Below are 16769 nucleotides of genomic sequence, written 5' to 3'. Positions count from 1 at the left end.
TGTTTCCTAACCTTGGCTGCTTTGAAATGAGTGGACTTCAACTCCCAGAATTCTCCTAGCCATAAAGACTTAAGTATTGCTACAACTCGAGCTGGTTTCTTCTCTGCTCTGCCTGACCCAAAAGCATAAGTGCACATCATGAGCCTAGTGGGGGTCATTTCCTCCCATTGCCTGTTAACCAGTTGCCTCTAGTCTTCTCCTTCACATGCTTCATTGGATACACCTAGATTCCTCATAGCTTTGTCAAGTAACCCTCCAAAAGTAAAAAACAATGAAAATGCAGGGGTGCTCACTTAGTCCTTGACTTACAACCACAACCGAGCCCAAAATTTCTGTTAAGTGAGACATTTGTTCATTTGAGATTTGCCCCATTTTATGGCCTTCCTTGCCACAGTTGTTAAGCACTGCAGTTGATAAGTTAGTAACTCGGTTGTTAAGTGAATCTGGGTTCCTTACTGATTTTGTCAGAATTTTGCAAAAGATGAACACATGACTCCGGGGCACTGCAACTGTCATAAATGATAGATGTCAAGCATCCGAATGTAAATCATGGGACTATCAGAATGCTGCAAGTGTGAAAAATGGTCATAATTCAATATTTGAAGGGCTGCCGCAAAGAACAGTGGGGTCAGTCTATTTTCCAAAGCACCTGAAGGCAGGGCAAGCAGCAATGGATGGAAACTAATCAAGGAGGGAAGCAACCTAGAATTAAGGAGAAATTTCCTGACAATTAGAACATTTAACCAGTGGAAAGCTTGCCTTCAGAAATTGTGGATACCCCATCAGTGGAGTCTGGAAAGCCACTCGTCTGGAATGGTATATGGGGTCTGCTGCTTGAGCAGGGGGTTGGACTAGATGACCTCCCAAGGTCTCTTCCAACTCTGATGATGTTCTATGTTCAACTTTGAGAAGGTGCCTTCTTCCATTAACGTCAATTTCACAATAAGCACCAGTAGGTTACTACTTATTTACTGAATCTCCAGTCCATATAGTCAATGCCAACTGCAGTCCAAGTCAGGTTTCACTTAGTGGCCAAAAGCAAAGCTTGTTTGAACCTTGCACTCTTCTCCATACCACAGACAGAGAACAGCCTGGCAGAGAGCAGAAATAAATGAACATTGCAAATAACAGTCAGAGTGGACAGGTTACTTCTGAGTACAGCCCCATGGCATAGAATCTGATTTGAATTTGGGCACGAGGGCTAACAAATCCCATTTTGGGTGGAAGGCAATTTTGACAGTTGCACCAAGATCTCCTTTGTGACAAAGATGTCCACCACCCCTGGATGCTAGAAGAAAAAGGCCAAACCAGCTAGTTCTCCAGCCAGAGATAGTAACAGCTTTTAATTAGACAAGAGTCAGCTAGTATTTATTATTTATAGATTTGTACATTATACAATACATACATATATATATATAGATTTGTGTGTTTCCACAGATACATTGCTCTCTGAAGTATTAAAAATTGATCGGCTCCATTCTATAAAAAATACCTAACTCTACAAGGTAGAAAAAGAAAAAGAAAATCTTTCTCTTCCCAAGTATACACTGATTTACACCCAAAGTTTCTTCTGGAAATGTACAGTATGTGGATTCTTCCTGCAGACTTTTTTTTTCTGGGGCACAGAGGAATACAGGACATTAGTATGTATGTAAGAATGTTTGGGGTTTGAGAATCACTCTCCAGCGGAACAACATTTCTGCGTTTCTCTGACCATTTCACCTCCATGTTCAAGCCAGTTGAAAACCATTAATAGGGGAAATCTACTGTTGTTTTTTTAATTCCAGTGTCCTGGTTCAAGGAATTGCAAAGTATTCCAGTGGCCCAACAGTTGGGTCAATGTGAGAAAGCAAAAGCCTGGAACTAGCATTTTCAAACTAGCATCATGTCGCTTTCACCATACATGAAGGGACTCAAAAGCTTGAATGGCTTGATGATTTCAAAGAAAGGAGAGGAAGAGCATATATAGCAACTCTCAGTGCAATGTCTTGCACCCCAGGAAAATGATCTGCATATGTGGGTCACACAGACACTAGTCTGGTTGCCCCATGCCTTGTGTGCCCAAGTTGCACAACTGTTCTGTGCGTGCCTTAGAGAGGTGGACAGTGGTGAAGATACAGAGAAGGCATGTGTAGAAATGTACAACCTCACCCTCTGTGGGTTCCTGAAGGTTCTCTCTAAAATAAAGCATCAGTGAAGCAGGATTCGCTCGTGAGAGGTATAAGATGCTGCTTTCAAATTCCAAATAGTGGCATTAAAAAAAAAAAAAAAAAGAACACCAAGAAGCAAGCCTCTTTTAAAACACACATCTCAAAAGGCAGATTTAAAACACATTGAATTTTTTTCCTTTTTTTTCCAGGGGAAATAGCCTGCTTTCTAGGTACAGGCAAAATTCATCTTCTCCCCTAAAATTTATGTTGGAGGGAAAGTTGACTTGTCCCCAATTGCTTGTTTATCAGACTCCCATCGATATACAAATCTACTTCGACCCAAGGAGAAGGGAGAAGAGCAGAGGAGTTTTCTGCAATATCTGTTTCAGCACCTTCCCAAAGGACTAGATGCAAAGCCAAACCAATAATTCAATGTTCTACTAGAGTTTGAACAGGTCCTTCTAAGCAATGTGCTGTGTTGGGTGCCAGCAAAGAAAACAACTCAGTCCTTTCGGTCTGTGATGTCTCCCCTTCCCTCCTTCCCTGTTTTTATTATGGAACCGACACACCTGTTGCCATTCTTGCCTTAAAGTGGTTTAACTAGTGAAAAACACCAAATGAAAAAGGGTGTGAGATGAAGCATGGAAGGAACCACTGCAGCAAAGAGGGATAAAGGATTAGCTCTGCTTCCACATTCAGTATCATCAGCTGAGCTTCCTCCTCCTCCTCCTCCTCCTCCTTCAGCACAGCCATTGCCAGCTGGCCCCCGAACAACCAACTTCATTGACCAGGTCAGCCACCCACCCGATCACCCAGAAGACTATGCCTGGTTTTGATCTCTTTTTTTCTTTTACATCAGCCCACCTTTCTGCAGAGGCTCCGTTCCCTGGAGCACCTGCAACTCCTGAGTTTTAAGGCAGACAGCCCCCCAAAAACAGGGGCTCCGAAACACGCTGTGCCTTGTGAGAAACGGCGCAAGAGACACAGACCCCAGACGGAGTTTTCCTTTCCACTGGCCAAACAACCCAGGCAGCTTCAAAAAGGAGGGCGATCGGAGGGCTGATGATCAAGGAGAGATGATTAAACCAGAGAGGCAGGGAAGGCAGGTCCAGGAAGGCATCTGAGAGAGTCTTCCTTTGACTGCTGTGCTACAACTTCCAGGTGCCGAGGGATCCAGCTACCTCCCGTGCAGCACAAGCCTGCTTCTGTTGCTTGTGGACAAGAGTGGTTTCCAAGAAGGCTATTTCAAGGGGCCACCCAGATTCTGCTCCATTCCTGCAAAAGAGGGCAGGTGTGTATGTTCACCCCCACCCTCACCCCTTGTTTCTGTGACTTTCTTTTTTCCAAATCCTTTTTGCCACCCCCAGCCCTGTTCCCACAAGCCAGGGGGTTCCAAAACCCATTAGAATCAGGACGGCCTTACTTAATGGCTGGTCCTCTCTCTCTCTCTCTCTTCTCCACCCCAAGTTCACTGCAATCTGCCACCCAACCACTCCAACATGAGGCTTCCTGTGCCTTCTCCATAGAGTGAAGACTTGGCCAGTATTTCTTTCTTCCAAGTAGCCAATCCGCCACACCCACATGACACATCGGTTTATGTTGCTCTCAACTCTTAAGTCTCCTACTTGACTTCCAGGATGGATGGGTTGGTTTCCATGATGGCCACAATGATTCGGTCAATGTAGTCTTGGAGTCGGAAGTTGATCTCTTCTTGCTTCTGGATTGCCTCCATCAGCTGGAAAGGAAAAGAATCAAGCTTATTTTTTATCCCCCCCCCCCAATTTTACATAAAAAGGTTAATGAAACTCTGAAAACCAAAGGGGGGAACATATAAAAGGTTGAAAGATCAGGAAGGATGAATGTGTAGCTGGATAGCTAAAATAGGCAGTGAGATTAGCAAAGAATAAGCAATAGCAATGGCACTTAGACTTATATACCGCTTCACAGTGCTTTACATAAGCGGTTTATAGAATCGGCCTATTTGCCCCCCAACAATCTGGGTCCTCATTTTACCCACCTCGGAAGGACGGAAGGCTGAGTCAACCTTGAGCCTGATGGGATTTGAACTTCTGGCAGCGGGCAATGCTGAACTCTAACCACTGCACCGCCACAAAATACCAGTCACCACTTTTCTTTTTCCTTTTCTACCTCACACTTTCTTTTTTTTCCCCTTTCCCCCTCCCCTAGCTCCCATTAGTTTTATTTTCCTTTGTATTTTATATTCTGCTATATTAATAAAATCGTGATACGTAATAATTATATTCCTCTTTATCCATTTAGTTAACTGGTATAAGGCTCAAGCTTTATTACTGGAAGACCATTCTACTATGTTCTTAGTGCAGGAATAGCTAATGCCAAGCAATAAATGGGGTCACTGGCTGGGATTTATTGAGTCTTTGAAGTGAAGTATTTATGGGGGAATTATCAAGGCATCTCCAATGGGGCGGTCTGGTTTTCTAAGACCCCAGGAGCCACTGCAGCTGATGCAGTGAGATCCTAGTCAGAAGCATTCCTCAAGCTGCATTCCTGGAAATACAACAGAACAGAATGGGACAAATCACCAAGACCAACTCGCTTCAGGACAACTTGCTATGGGACAATTTAACAATCTGATTTAATTATTTAAAATATTTTTTAAACTAATTTTTGTCATTCACATTTCATTCTGTCCCTTCCTTTGGCATTCTTTAATGATTCTATTCCACCATTTCTTTGATATGAGGGTAACTCTTGTCCTGCAGTGAGTTGTCCATGGTGAGTTGGCCGCAGCAAATTGTCATAGCATACGCAATGTGGTGGATTCCTTGTAGAAGAGGACACCTATCTCATTAAAGCAGCCGTTTCCAGGACTGTAGAGCAGCACACCTAGAAAATAATCCCATCCTGATGGGAAATCAACTTCCTACTATCTCTCATTTGCTTTGCTATGGATTCTAAGCAGCCTTTCAGAATTGAAGTGGTTCTCATGAAACACAGGAAGAAATACAGCTAAATGTCATCGGATAACTGAAGCTTTTTAGCTCTGAGCCAGCGCTCTCCAAGCTTAGCAACTTTTGGACTCCACGAATTCTCCAGCCAGCATGGCTGGCTGAGAAATTCTGAGAGTTGAAGTCTATAAGTTTTAAAAATTTGGACAGCCTTTCCCAGCCATGGTGTTTAAAAAAACATATAGGGTTAGAAAGAACTCCATGCAGAATCTCTCAGAACTGTAAGCAAAATGAAATGGTCTGGAGGATTTATGCAATCCATGGAATATATCCCTTCATAGTAGGCTCACCTAACTTTCCAAAATTAATGTTACGAGAACTCGGTTGGATGTTAAAAAAGGATAAATTGTTATCTAGTAAGTGCTTAGTTTTATCAACAAGATAAAGAGAAATCCTCCAAGTGTCTGTCAGAACCAAAGTAGCCCTTCCTAATGTGAAAGTGTGGATTCTCTAAATTGCCTCTCCCACTCAACTCCCCCTTCACTGCTTGTGGGGGAAACAGTCCCTGTAAGGTCACCACATTTACCTCATCTCTGGAGACCAGGCTGATTTCCGCAGCCAGAGATTCAGAGAAGGAAGCAGAGAAGAGATTCTTGGCACCTTGAATACTGAGGTTTATGATCTGCCCATTCAGCTCATCGTTCTGCTCCTTCAAGTTTCGGTTGTCCTGTTTGCGAAGAAAATTCCCCTATGGTTACATCAGTTTCTGCTTTAACCAGGAGACCAAGAGAAGCTGCCTTCCACAGAGGCCAACCACCAAGGGCTCTTTCGACCAAGGTTGTCTCTGCTCAAATCTTTGCCCAAGTCCTCACCCCATGATTGTTTTAACAGACTGTTGTCCTCAGAGTGTCAAGCACCAGGGAAATCAGGAGATTCCGGCAGTTCAAGTGGATATAAATATTTATTGTGAGTTTACGCTCTCTATAAGTTTAACTAAATGACGATTGGGAGACAAGCGAGGCATTCAAGGTTGGCTGGACTTAGATCTCTTGACTTATGACACATTTGACCCCTCCCTCAGGCTCAGCCTGGTCATCTCCTACATGGAATCTTCTTTAGGCTCCAGCTCTCCAGCAACCCATGCTAGCTGGGGAATGCTGGGAGTTGAAGTCCATATATCTTAAAGTTGGTAAGGTTGAGAAACACTGTTTGAACCTGATGCCTACACCTCCTTCCCCAAAGATCATGGACTGGATAACCCCAAACAGCTTCTCTTCATCCCCTAAGATATCCCCAACAATGCTACCACCAGCAGAAACTTCCTCCACTGTCCCACGCCTAAGATTTCATCTACCTGCTTGAGCCGTCTGATCTCTTGTTCCAGTTCATTCTCTCGCGTCCGGCTATTGTATTCCTGCAGGCCGATGCTGCTGCTCCGGCCTCTCCGCTGCTCGGCTTCTAGCTTGAAGACCTGCAGGTGTTCCAGCTGTTTCCTGAGGTCCTCAATCAGCTGCAAGACAAGCAAGCAAAATCAAGGCCAATGGGCATTTGCAATCAATTCACAAGGATAGGTTCATGCTGTTAAAAAAAAAAAAAGTCAGCCAGCAGAAAGCATAGATTGTCCCAGCCGGGCGAGGATTCTTTTCGCCCTCTCCAAGCCATCTTTCCTGCAATTTAACCTGAGCTGCACCCTGCAACTTGAGACCCAATTTAACCTGAAGTAGGGCTTCCCTGCTGAGAGGCAGCTTCTTGACTGCAAAGGAAATCCTGATCTTGAAAACCGGGCAAAAATTTGCATATAGCAAAGTTCCTTCCTAACCTCACAAATGTTTCATGGTCTATTTGAGCTTCTGGAAACCTTCTCACCTCTTGCCTGGACTCTTTATCTTTCTGGAACTGATGTCTCTCGTGGTTCAACTTCTCCCCCAGCTTTCTCTTGTTCTCCTGCTCTTCTGTGAGTTGGACAGTGAGATCTTCAATTTCGTCCAACAACTTCTGCTTCTCCTAGAAGAGAGAAAAGAAGGAAGGCAATGGAACTGGGAATCTTCTAGCAGCTTCATCCCTGGGAGAAAGGCTCAGGTCCCACAGCGATAAAGCATGCAGGCCAGTTAGGCTTAATCTCACCACTTGACTATACCTGCTATGGGCAGCAGAACTAGACCAAGAAATTGTGGTAGTCAAGGCCAACACCTGCCCCAGCTGATGAACAGAAACTACTGTGCTTTTTAAATGGAGGATAGAACTCACTGAGAACAGAAAACTCAGCTTGCTGGTTGGCCATAGAATTGTCCTCCAATCCTCCTTTCCCAGCTGCCATCAGTTCTGGCCAACAAGGACTAGAGAAGAATCACCAAGCTTCGTACCATACTGCTGGTTATTGCGAGACAATGAAGGTTTCAATTCTGCAAGACTCCCAGTGCCCCATCACAATGTTCTGGGATGCTGCGAGAGCTTGCCTTTTATCTGGGTTTAGTAATAGGGGGGAACGTAATTGCCTAGTCCCTCAACACCTGAAGTGGGGGTGTGGGGGGGGAGGAGGAGGAGGAGGAGGAAGAAATTGCCTAGAAGAAGAAAGCGCTCACCTCCTCTAGCCTCTCAATATTGGCCTTGAGGCAGGGGACGCAGGACCGAAGTTCTCCGTTTTCATTGTCCAATTGATGCAGCCTGTGCATTTGCAAAAACCCAAATGCATGATTAGAAATCTTATTTATCTGAAACATTTATATAGCTGCCCCTCTTATACCAAAATTTCAGTGGCTACCAATTGAAAATCAAAACAATATCTGTAATAAAACAAACAAACAGATAAATGAATAAAGTCTATATTAAAACTGCCAAAACCATAAACAAAAACTTTGCACCAAGTTCAATAGACATCTATTGCCATGGACTCTTAATTAATCAACACTATTCAAAAGCTTGCATCAAAAATGCAAAACAGAGGAAGCGATGCCAACTTCTTCCTTGCTGTTTTTCATATGGCCTAAACTACAATTCCTGTTATTCTTTTGGGATTTTTTTCCATATTCTGTGTGACTGCAGACTTCTCTGGAAAAAATGACTCTTCCTACAGAGGCGAAGGCAACTGTGCTTCCTAACCAAACTTGTTTTTCTCTTCTTTTGTTCAATTAAAATGTTTTAGCCCAAATCTAATATAATCATTCTCCTAACAGGCTAGAAATTTAAATATGTCAGGTGCAGAATTTGGCAGCCACGAATTAAGAGTGAATTAACATTGTGGAAAAGGGTTCAATACACCGAGTGCAGAAATCCACCCCCTTTCCCCATCCTGTCTGTACCAAATGTTCCACCAACTGCACTGAGCAGATATAATATTTTTAAAAAATCTCTGTAATTATTATTTCTATAGGGATGCGGTGGCTCAGTGGCTAAGACGCTGAGCTTGTCGATCAGAAAGGTCGGCAGTTCAGTGGTTCAAATCCCTAGTGCCGCACAACAGAGTGAGCTCCCGTTACTGGTCCCAGCTTCTGCCAACCTAGCAGTTCGAAAGCACGTAAAAAATGCAAGTAGAAAAATAGGGACCCCTTTGGTGGGAAAGTAACAGCGTTCTGTGCGCCTTCGGGATTTAATCATGTGGTCGTCTTCGAACAGCGCTGGCTCTTCGGCTTTGTAATGGAGATGAGCACCACCCCTGAGAGCCAGAAAACGACTAGCACGTATGTGTGAGAGAAACCTTCACCGTTCATGATTATTTCATTAGCATCAGGAAATCAGATGTGCAATATTCTCCTGAGGTGATACACAAACGACAATAACCCAGGGACTCCCCATCGCTTTCCTGGACGGATCCATCTTACCGGGCTTGCAGGTTTTCAATCTCCATGCTTTTTTCTCGTTCCATCCTGCTGAGCAGGTCTCTCTGTTTCCGGATTTCATCGATAAGGATTTCATCTGATTTCATCTCTTGCTCTTTCAGCTGCTCTTCCAAGGCATTTGCCCTGTCCAGAAGAAGAGAGGTTCCCAAACGTAACGCCACTTATTGTCCCATGAGAACTCACGCTCCGGGGCATACGAACCCAAAGGGAACGAGAGATCCACAAAATCTTGAGGGCTGCACCTGCATTTCTTGCAGACCTTGTGAGCCGATATAGATGGCATACAAGTTTAAGGCATTTGGGGAGATGGACAGCATACAATTTTAATAAATAAGTACATTGTCAGCGGGACCACAGATCAGGAGTCTGGTAGCTCCTTTTCAGATTAACAGGTACTATTCAAAGGCATCTGCTCTTGTGAACCACAGCTCATTTCTTTCCTTTTTTAATAATATATTTTATTTATATGTAAATATTTTGGAAACAGTGTATTGTCCAGGCATTTCATTTTACCAAAAAACCAACAGATATAGTAATAATGATAATAATATACCTAGTAATTATATTGTTAATATTAATAGTTATATTAGCTTATTTATAATCATGATCATTATACTAGCATACTTATAATCATAGACAACATTCATCTTTTACACGTACATAACAATAATCTTTCTTTATCTAACCTCTAATTCTTACATCTAACCATTGATAAAACCTATCCCATGTTGAGTAATACTTTATCTCCGTTATCTTTTATTTTCAATGTCAGTCTATCCATCTCTGCACAGTCCAATATTTTCCGAATTATGCTTTCATCGGATGGGATGTTCTCATTTTTCCAATATTGTGCAAATACAATCCTTGCTGCTGTCAATGCATGTAGCATTAAGTACATACTCCCTTTATCATAGCTTTCTGGTATGATACCTAACAGAACTGATCAAGATGCACGGAGGGGTTAAAGTGATGCAGGATTTAAAGTGGGACTAGGGAAACTGTTAATCCGAAGAAGTGCTACGAGGCTCTTCCTCCAGTGATAATCCCAGTCTTCCTTGGCAATTCTGACAGCCTGATTTCAATCATAGAGGAGCTTAAAAACAGACCATCTCTGGCAAAGCTGCATGCCTTCTCTGGAAGATGGCTTTCTCGTCCTCTTTATGGTGCACTAAACCACCCGTGAAATACGAAAAAGAGCTGAAAAATTGTAACACTCCTACACTCCAGGGTACGTAGTGAAGGTGACCAGGCTGAGCCTGAGGGAAGGGTCAAACACATCATAAGTCACGAGACCCTGCGCCCCCTCAAGAGATCTAAGTCCAGCCCACCTTGAATGCCTTTCTCATCTCTCACTCCGTTCCCTTGACCATTAGTAGGTCAGATGCTTTGTGGAGGGCTTAAGCTTGCAATAAATCTTTATGCTCATTTGAATTGCCCGAATCTCCTGATTTCCCCAGCGCTTGACACGGTCGGTTCTATTAGAAAATGTTCTCTTCTCAATTCCCTCTCTGAAAATGTGTCTGTTTTTTAAAAGGCTGACCCCAATTTTTTCACTGCTTGCCTTGAGCCATAATTAAGTCATTACGCAGCCTAATCCACCCAAGTCCTACTGAGAAAGTACAGCTGAAAACGCAGCTGTGTGAAGAAACCAACCTTATAACAATTTGTATCCCCCTTCCCACAAAAAGCTGAATTTCTAATCTGGGTTTTCCGGCTGTTCTGCAAGCATTTTTTAAACGAAGCCCCACTCCAAAATAGGACAGCTTCCAAACCCCAGCACAAAATTGGGCCCCTGCTCTTTCCAAACAGACAGATCTCTTTCTCAAGGTGTACCTGTGCACCAGCTGAAGGTTTTCCTGTTTTAACCGGCTCTGCTGCTCCCCGTTTGCTGCTGTGTCCTTTTCCAACTCTGTCACTCTTTTCTCCAAGAAGATCACCTGCACCGCGGGCATTGACAAAATCCCCATCAGTCAATTGTGAAAGGCAGCTTTACTTGGAACAGCTTACATCCTGCAACAAGACCTTTCATATTCTTAAACAACGTCTGCCTTTTCCTTGGGAAAGACTTGATGGGTGGATTAAAATGCCAAATTCACTCTGAATATCTGGCTGACTGTGTGACCAACCATAACAAGAATAATAAAAGTCACCGGATGGGTGGATAAGATCCTTCCCTCCCTACATCCCTGTGTATGTGCACACACGTGTTTGTGTCCTCTATTCAGTTAAACACACCCATACATAATCTCCTTCCCATGTACCTTATCAGTGATGTCCTCCTCCAGGCACTCAGAGCTCTTCTGGAAAGGTTGTTCTATGTTATCCATCGAAAAGCTTCCCGTCTGATGCAGGTGTCTGTAAGCAAGACGGAGAAATTCAGACAAAAGCGAGGCTACCACCATCACAACAAACAACGGGTAATCAGTGAAGGTTTTCATCAATGAAATCATATCATATATTTCAATTGCATAGCTTGGAGGCTCCCGTTCTACCGTGACCCTCCAGATTTTTGGTGGCCTTCTAAGCTCTGAAATCAATCCGGTCTGTTTTAGGTTCGCTCTAGACTAGAGCAAAAGAACAAATTGATAGAACTTCACCCTTTTTTTATACCTCTTGCTCTTTGGAATATGGGGCAATCAAGGCCTTGCTTTCGTACGTCTCTTCTTTTTCATCTTCACCCAAGGAGGACAGCACACTCCAAAGCAATAAACCAAAAGGAACCGGGGTAGTTTAAGATGAAGCAAGGTCATGAAATAGCTCTCCTGGGACCAGCACCGGAAGTTAACTGGACCTCTACCACGTCACCCAGCCTCTGTGTTGTGGTCCAAAGTCTGCCACTTTATGGCAGGTCATTTGGGCCAGGCGTTTTATCAGCCGCTAACTAGTAATACAATTTATCACTCTACAGGTGTTCAACAGGCCATTCTGAGATAAAGAACCAAGTTTGGTACAGGTAGTCCTCAATTTACAACCACAATTGAGTGCAACACTTCTGTTGATTTGCGAGAGATTGGTGACATAAACATTGCCCCATTTTACGGCCTTTCTCACCACCGCTGTTAAGTGAACTGCTGTGATTCTTGTTAATAATACGGTTGTTAAGTGAATCTGGCTTCCCCATTGATTTTTGTTTGTCAGGAGGCCATAAAAGAGGATCACGTGACCTTGGGATACTGCAACTGTCATCAATGTTAGTTGACAAGTGTCTGAATTTTGATCATTAGCCTTATCTGTATTATCTGTATTAAGTGTGGAATAAGTCACTTTTTTTCCATGCTGTTGTAACTTTTGAATGGTCACTAAATGAACTGTTGTAAGTTGAGGACTTCCTCCCATTGCTTTCTATGGGCCTATTACTTGGAACCCTGACACATTTCACACATCTCTATTTTTTTATTTTCTTTAGAGGTTTTTTTTTTTATTTCTTAGTCCAGACCTCAATTTTGTGTTTTTTTCTCCCCTAAGGAGTCTCCCTTCCATGCATTCACACACACACACACACACACACAGGACCAATTAGCTTCTAAGCCCAAAAAAGGGTTGATCACATGCTGTTGCCTGCTGACACTTATATTATCCACCCAATTTCAAACAAGAAGAGTCCTGAGAGAGCATGGCTAGTTTGAAGGACACTAACTGGCTGAAGCATCTGCTTCTCTATCAGGGAAAGTTAGGGAGGGTGGGGGAAAAAAACCACATCTAAAAGGACAATTAAAATAACGCCATAAAACCAAAACAGAAACAAATCTGGGCCGGCCTTCCAGCAGAACAGTTAGAATAGTGGGAAAGTGCTCCACTGGCTAAGAAGCTGCAAAGGTATTGGAATTTTATACCGATGGCATTTTAATAATGGCAGGAGGCACACAGACATTTTGACGGTCTCTCCCTGCAGCCTTTGCAACAGGTAGCAAAATGGAGAGGGAAAGATGGTCTAATTCTACAAAGCAGGTAAGACAAAAGCAGCACCTGGAATTTCAGTAAGGGATCTCTCACATGCTAAACAACAAGATTCTTGGAAAATGTATGAGGAATTTCTCGGCTGCTTACAGTTAAGGCAGAGTCTCTCGGAATAATCCGCAAAGCTTCTTCCCAGGTTTCTGCTCCACCAGGGCTAAGTTACTGTTTGTGAGAGAAACTGACTTGCCCCGTTTCTTGTCCTTTGTATCGGGTCACCCTCTTCCGTTGTTTCCCCACAAACTCTGAGACGGAGCCCCAAATCTCCAAGACTGACTCAGCAATTAGATGAAAAATGAGGTCAGGAGTGAGTTGCATATTCCCCCCAATGTGCCATTTCTCACAGGTGCACGTTGGCAACCAATGCAGAGGTGGCACCTCTAATATTAGAGCCCAAATTTGTGGGTTTCAATCAATCAGAATAGAGCTGGAAGGGACCTCAGAGGTCATCTAGTCCAGCCCCCTGCTCAAGCAGAAGACCCTATACCATTCCAGACAAGCAGCTATCCAGTCTTTCCTTAAAAACCTCCAGTGATGGAGCACCCACAGCTTCTGGTGGCAAGCTGTTCCACTGGTTAATTGTCCTCCCTGTTAGGAAATTTCTCCTTAATTCCAGGTTGCTTCTCTCCTTGATTAGTTTGCATTTATTGCTTCTTGACTTGCTTCGGGTGCTTTGGGCAGTAGGTTGACCCTTTCTTCTTTATGGCAGCCCCCCAAATACTGGAATACAGCTACCATGTCACCCCTAGTCCTTCTTTTCTCTGGATTTCAGATATCAGAGATTACATCCTCCCTCCCCCAGGTTTGCCAAAGCTCCCACTGGGACCCCCCTACCCCCAAATTTTTGTATTTATTTAGTATTTATTTGATTTGTCAATTGCTTACAAGATAATAGTATAAGTATATACATAGTTATGAATACATGAAATGGGTACATATAAGAAAAATAAAAGAAACAATAGGACAGGGACGGTAGACACGTTGGTGCGCTTATGCACGCCCCCTACAGGCCTCTTAGGAAAGGGGTGAGGTCAATAGTAGACAGTCTAAGGTTAAAGTTTTGGGGGTTTGGGGAAGAAACCAGAGAGTCAGGTAGAGTATTCCAGACATTGACCACTCTGTGGCTGAAGTCGTATTTCCTGCAATCAAGTTTGGTGCAGTTAACCTTGAGTTTGTATCTATTGTGTGCTCTTGTGTTGTTATGGTTGAAGCTGAAGTATTCATTGACAGGTAGGACATTGCAATGTATAATTTTATATACTATATTTAGGTCGGACCGGAGGCAGCATAGTTCTAGGTTTTCTAGGTCTAGAATTTCAAGTCTGGTGGCATCAGGTATTCTGCTACGAGTAGAGGAGTGGAGAACTCTTCTTGTGAAGTATTTCTGGACAATCACCCTTCCCCTGCCTCCTGCTCAGGTCAGCAGATGCCCACCCACAAGAACTAAGCTTGGAACCTGCAACCCAACCAACCAACCAACCAACCAACCATCTGAATGGCTCTGCTTCGGAGATCTTTACAATCAGAGAAAGAAAGGATCCCACAACATCCTTGGAGTTTGGAGTAACAATTAATCCCTTTCCCTCTCCCCCGCCCCCCACGAGAAGAAATTGCATGAGGCAAGCAGGATCACATCAAAACAAGAGAAAAGAAGGAAAGAAATATCGTCCTACCTTGCTACCTTTTTGCTGGACAGTCTCTTATTCGGGCTGTGGAACAAACAACAGGAAAACTAAGTCAGGAAAGCTGACACCAACGAGCCACAGTGAAACAGGAAGCAAGCAAGGACAGAGCAGGAGGGCCATATCCTTTACAATTTGCAGCACAACACACAAACACATCACCCCCACGTTGCATGCATCGCGCTCCCTCCATCTTAGCCCTCTGACCATGCCAGCCTTTTGAAGCCACCTCAAGGGCGCTTTCTCAGAGAAGCAACACAGCTGACCGTCTCTGGATCCTGCAGACCAGTTTCTCCCAACCTCCACCTCTTTTGGATGGGTGGACTTCAACTCCCAGAATTCCCCAGCCAGCAAAGCCTTTTGCTGGCTGGGCCGAGACCTGTCTTTGAGTGGCGTGCCAAGAAGGCAATAATCCAGGTATTTAGTTGGAAGACCAAAAAAAGGTTTCACCGAATTTGAAACCATCGGCCAACAGGTTATACAATTACTCCCCTGACTGCAATATTATTAACGTTCTCCTACATTAACAAAATACAATTCCACAGCAACTGGGATAGCGTCCCTGTGTCTTCAGGGGGAGGAATATAGTAGCTCAGAGGAAGTTTGTACAAAGACATGAATACATCTCTCTCATTGCAATTCTGGAGGCCTTTGGGTGTCTCCATTGCGCTTGGCCCTGTTTTGTGGCTAAGTGTTTCCGTGCCATCTATACAAGATCAACATTCAAGGACACATCCCTCCATACAAGCCAAAAACATCAGATCCAGATGTCCCTGGACCAAGTTGTTTCAGAACCCAGAGCTTGAATGTTCTACCAACCTCTAGAAACCTAGCTCAGCTTCTAAAGGTTTCAAGTATCACTTTCTCTTGAGATTTAATTTAACAACATTTCACTGGATTGTCTGGATTTCTTCCTAGTCTCTCTCAGGACAACCTCAGATTTTTCTTTGAACACACACACACAATGGCTTCAAGAGGCCCTCCTTGAGTTATTCCTTCATCTTCTGCGCTTCATCAAACATCGTTTTGGAAGAACAAACATTTTGTTCTTTCAGGGCTACTCCAAACAAGTACACATAAAGGTATATTTTCCTGTGCAATACCATCAAAGTAAATTACAAAAAAGATGGCTGGAAATTGGCATAAATTGATGGCTGGAAATTAAGCAGTAAGGAAAGGGGTTCCAGAGATATGTCTTGTAGGAGCTGGGCTACCAACGAAGTGCCAACAGCCTTGGCATTTACTCTTTACTCGGCATAGCCTTCCCTCAACTTGAGGTTCTTTTAGATGTTCTGGTCCAGCAGAAGAGCCCTTGTTGCCCAGAACTGGAAAGAGACAGTTATATCAAGTGAAGAAGAAATAATAAACAAAATCTTGATATGAACTGAAATGGACAACTCTAGGAATGAAAAACAAAGATGAATTGGCATATTACGCAATTTGGGATAAATTCTATCACCGAGAGAAAGGTCTTAAGTTGGGAAAGGAGTTGTTGAAAGAGTAAATGATTGGATGAGATGAAAAGAAGATTAATGATGTTAGAAATGTAATATATGAACGAACAAATGTATATATGTAAATAATTGAATAATTGTTTATAATATATATATATATATATATATATGCAATATTGACCCAAAATTATGTCAAACCAACTTCACCATGTTCAATGTTTTTAATTGTTTTGTTCAATAATTTTTTTCAATAATTAAAAAAAAAATAGAAAAAAAGAAGAGCCCTTGTTGGGAAGTGACCCGTCCAACAAATCATTCTCTCAAGGATATGAGGAACTGTCACTCAAAAATAGAGGCCATTAACGGAGATTGTTCAGACTTAACAGAAAGTTTCCCCCCAAACTAAGTTACAAAATTCTCACCTGAGCCTCTCCTTCCACCAGCAACCATGCTACACCATGCACGGTAGTCCTTGACTTACAAACATTTGTTTAACGACAGTCTGAAGTTAAAACAGCATTGAAAAAAAGTGGTTTGTGACCGATCCTCGCACTTATGACTGTCACAGCATCCCATGGTCACATGATAAAAATTCAGGCACCTCCTAACTGGCATGTTTTTACAATTATTATGGGGTCCTGTGATCATCATTTGTGACCTCCCCTGACGGTTTCCGACAAGCAAAGTCAATGACTCACTTAACAATTGCAGTGGCTGGCTTAACAACTGTGAAAAATGGTCATAAAATCAGGCATGACTCAATTAG

The 16769-nt window shown here is 43.1% G+C and overlaps 1 protein-coding gene across 3 annotated transcripts in view; it reads right to left on the bottom strand.

The window, feature by feature from the left end:
* Positions 1–1315: 1315 nt before the first annotated feature.
* Positions 1316–16769, bottom strand: part of RAB11FIP3 (RAB11 family interacting protein 3) — a 77598-nt gene continuing 62144 nt past the window's right edge. For 2 of the 3 annotated variants that reach the window (XM_087973229.1, XM_026680768.2), the window contains 10 exons: positions 14541–14576; positions 11175–11268; positions 10747–10850; positions 8896–9036; positions 7660–7741; positions 6944–7081; positions 6432–6587; positions 5664–5804; positions 3776–3885; positions 1316–3425 (listed from right to left, as the gene is read on the bottom strand). In XM_087973229.1, coding sequence (XP_087829355.1) covers positions 3299–3425; positions 3776–3885; positions 5664–5804; positions 6432–6587; positions 6944–7081; positions 7660–7741; positions 8896–9036; positions 10747–10850; positions 11175–11268; positions 14541–14576 — 1129 coding nt within the window. In that variant the 3' untranslated portion in view covers positions 1316–3298. Of the gene's footprint in view, positions 3886–5663; positions 5805–6431; positions 6588–6943; positions 7082–7659; positions 7742–8895; positions 9037–10746; positions 10851–11174; positions 11269–14540; positions 14577–16769 lie in introns of all 3 variants that reach the window. The other variant, XM_026680770.2, reaches the window with a different exon arrangement.

The sequence above is a fragment of the Notechis scutatus genome, chromosome 12 (genome assembly GCF_049901735.1).
Source record: "Notechis scutatus isolate UNSWTSFEM ecotype Mainland chromosome 12, rNotScu1.2, whole genome shotgun sequence".
Classification (NCBI taxonomy): domain Eukaryota; kingdom Metazoa; phylum Chordata; class Lepidosauria; order Squamata; family Elapidae; genus Notechis; species Notechis scutatus.
This window is presented reverse-complemented; position numbering and strand designations above follow the sequence as displayed.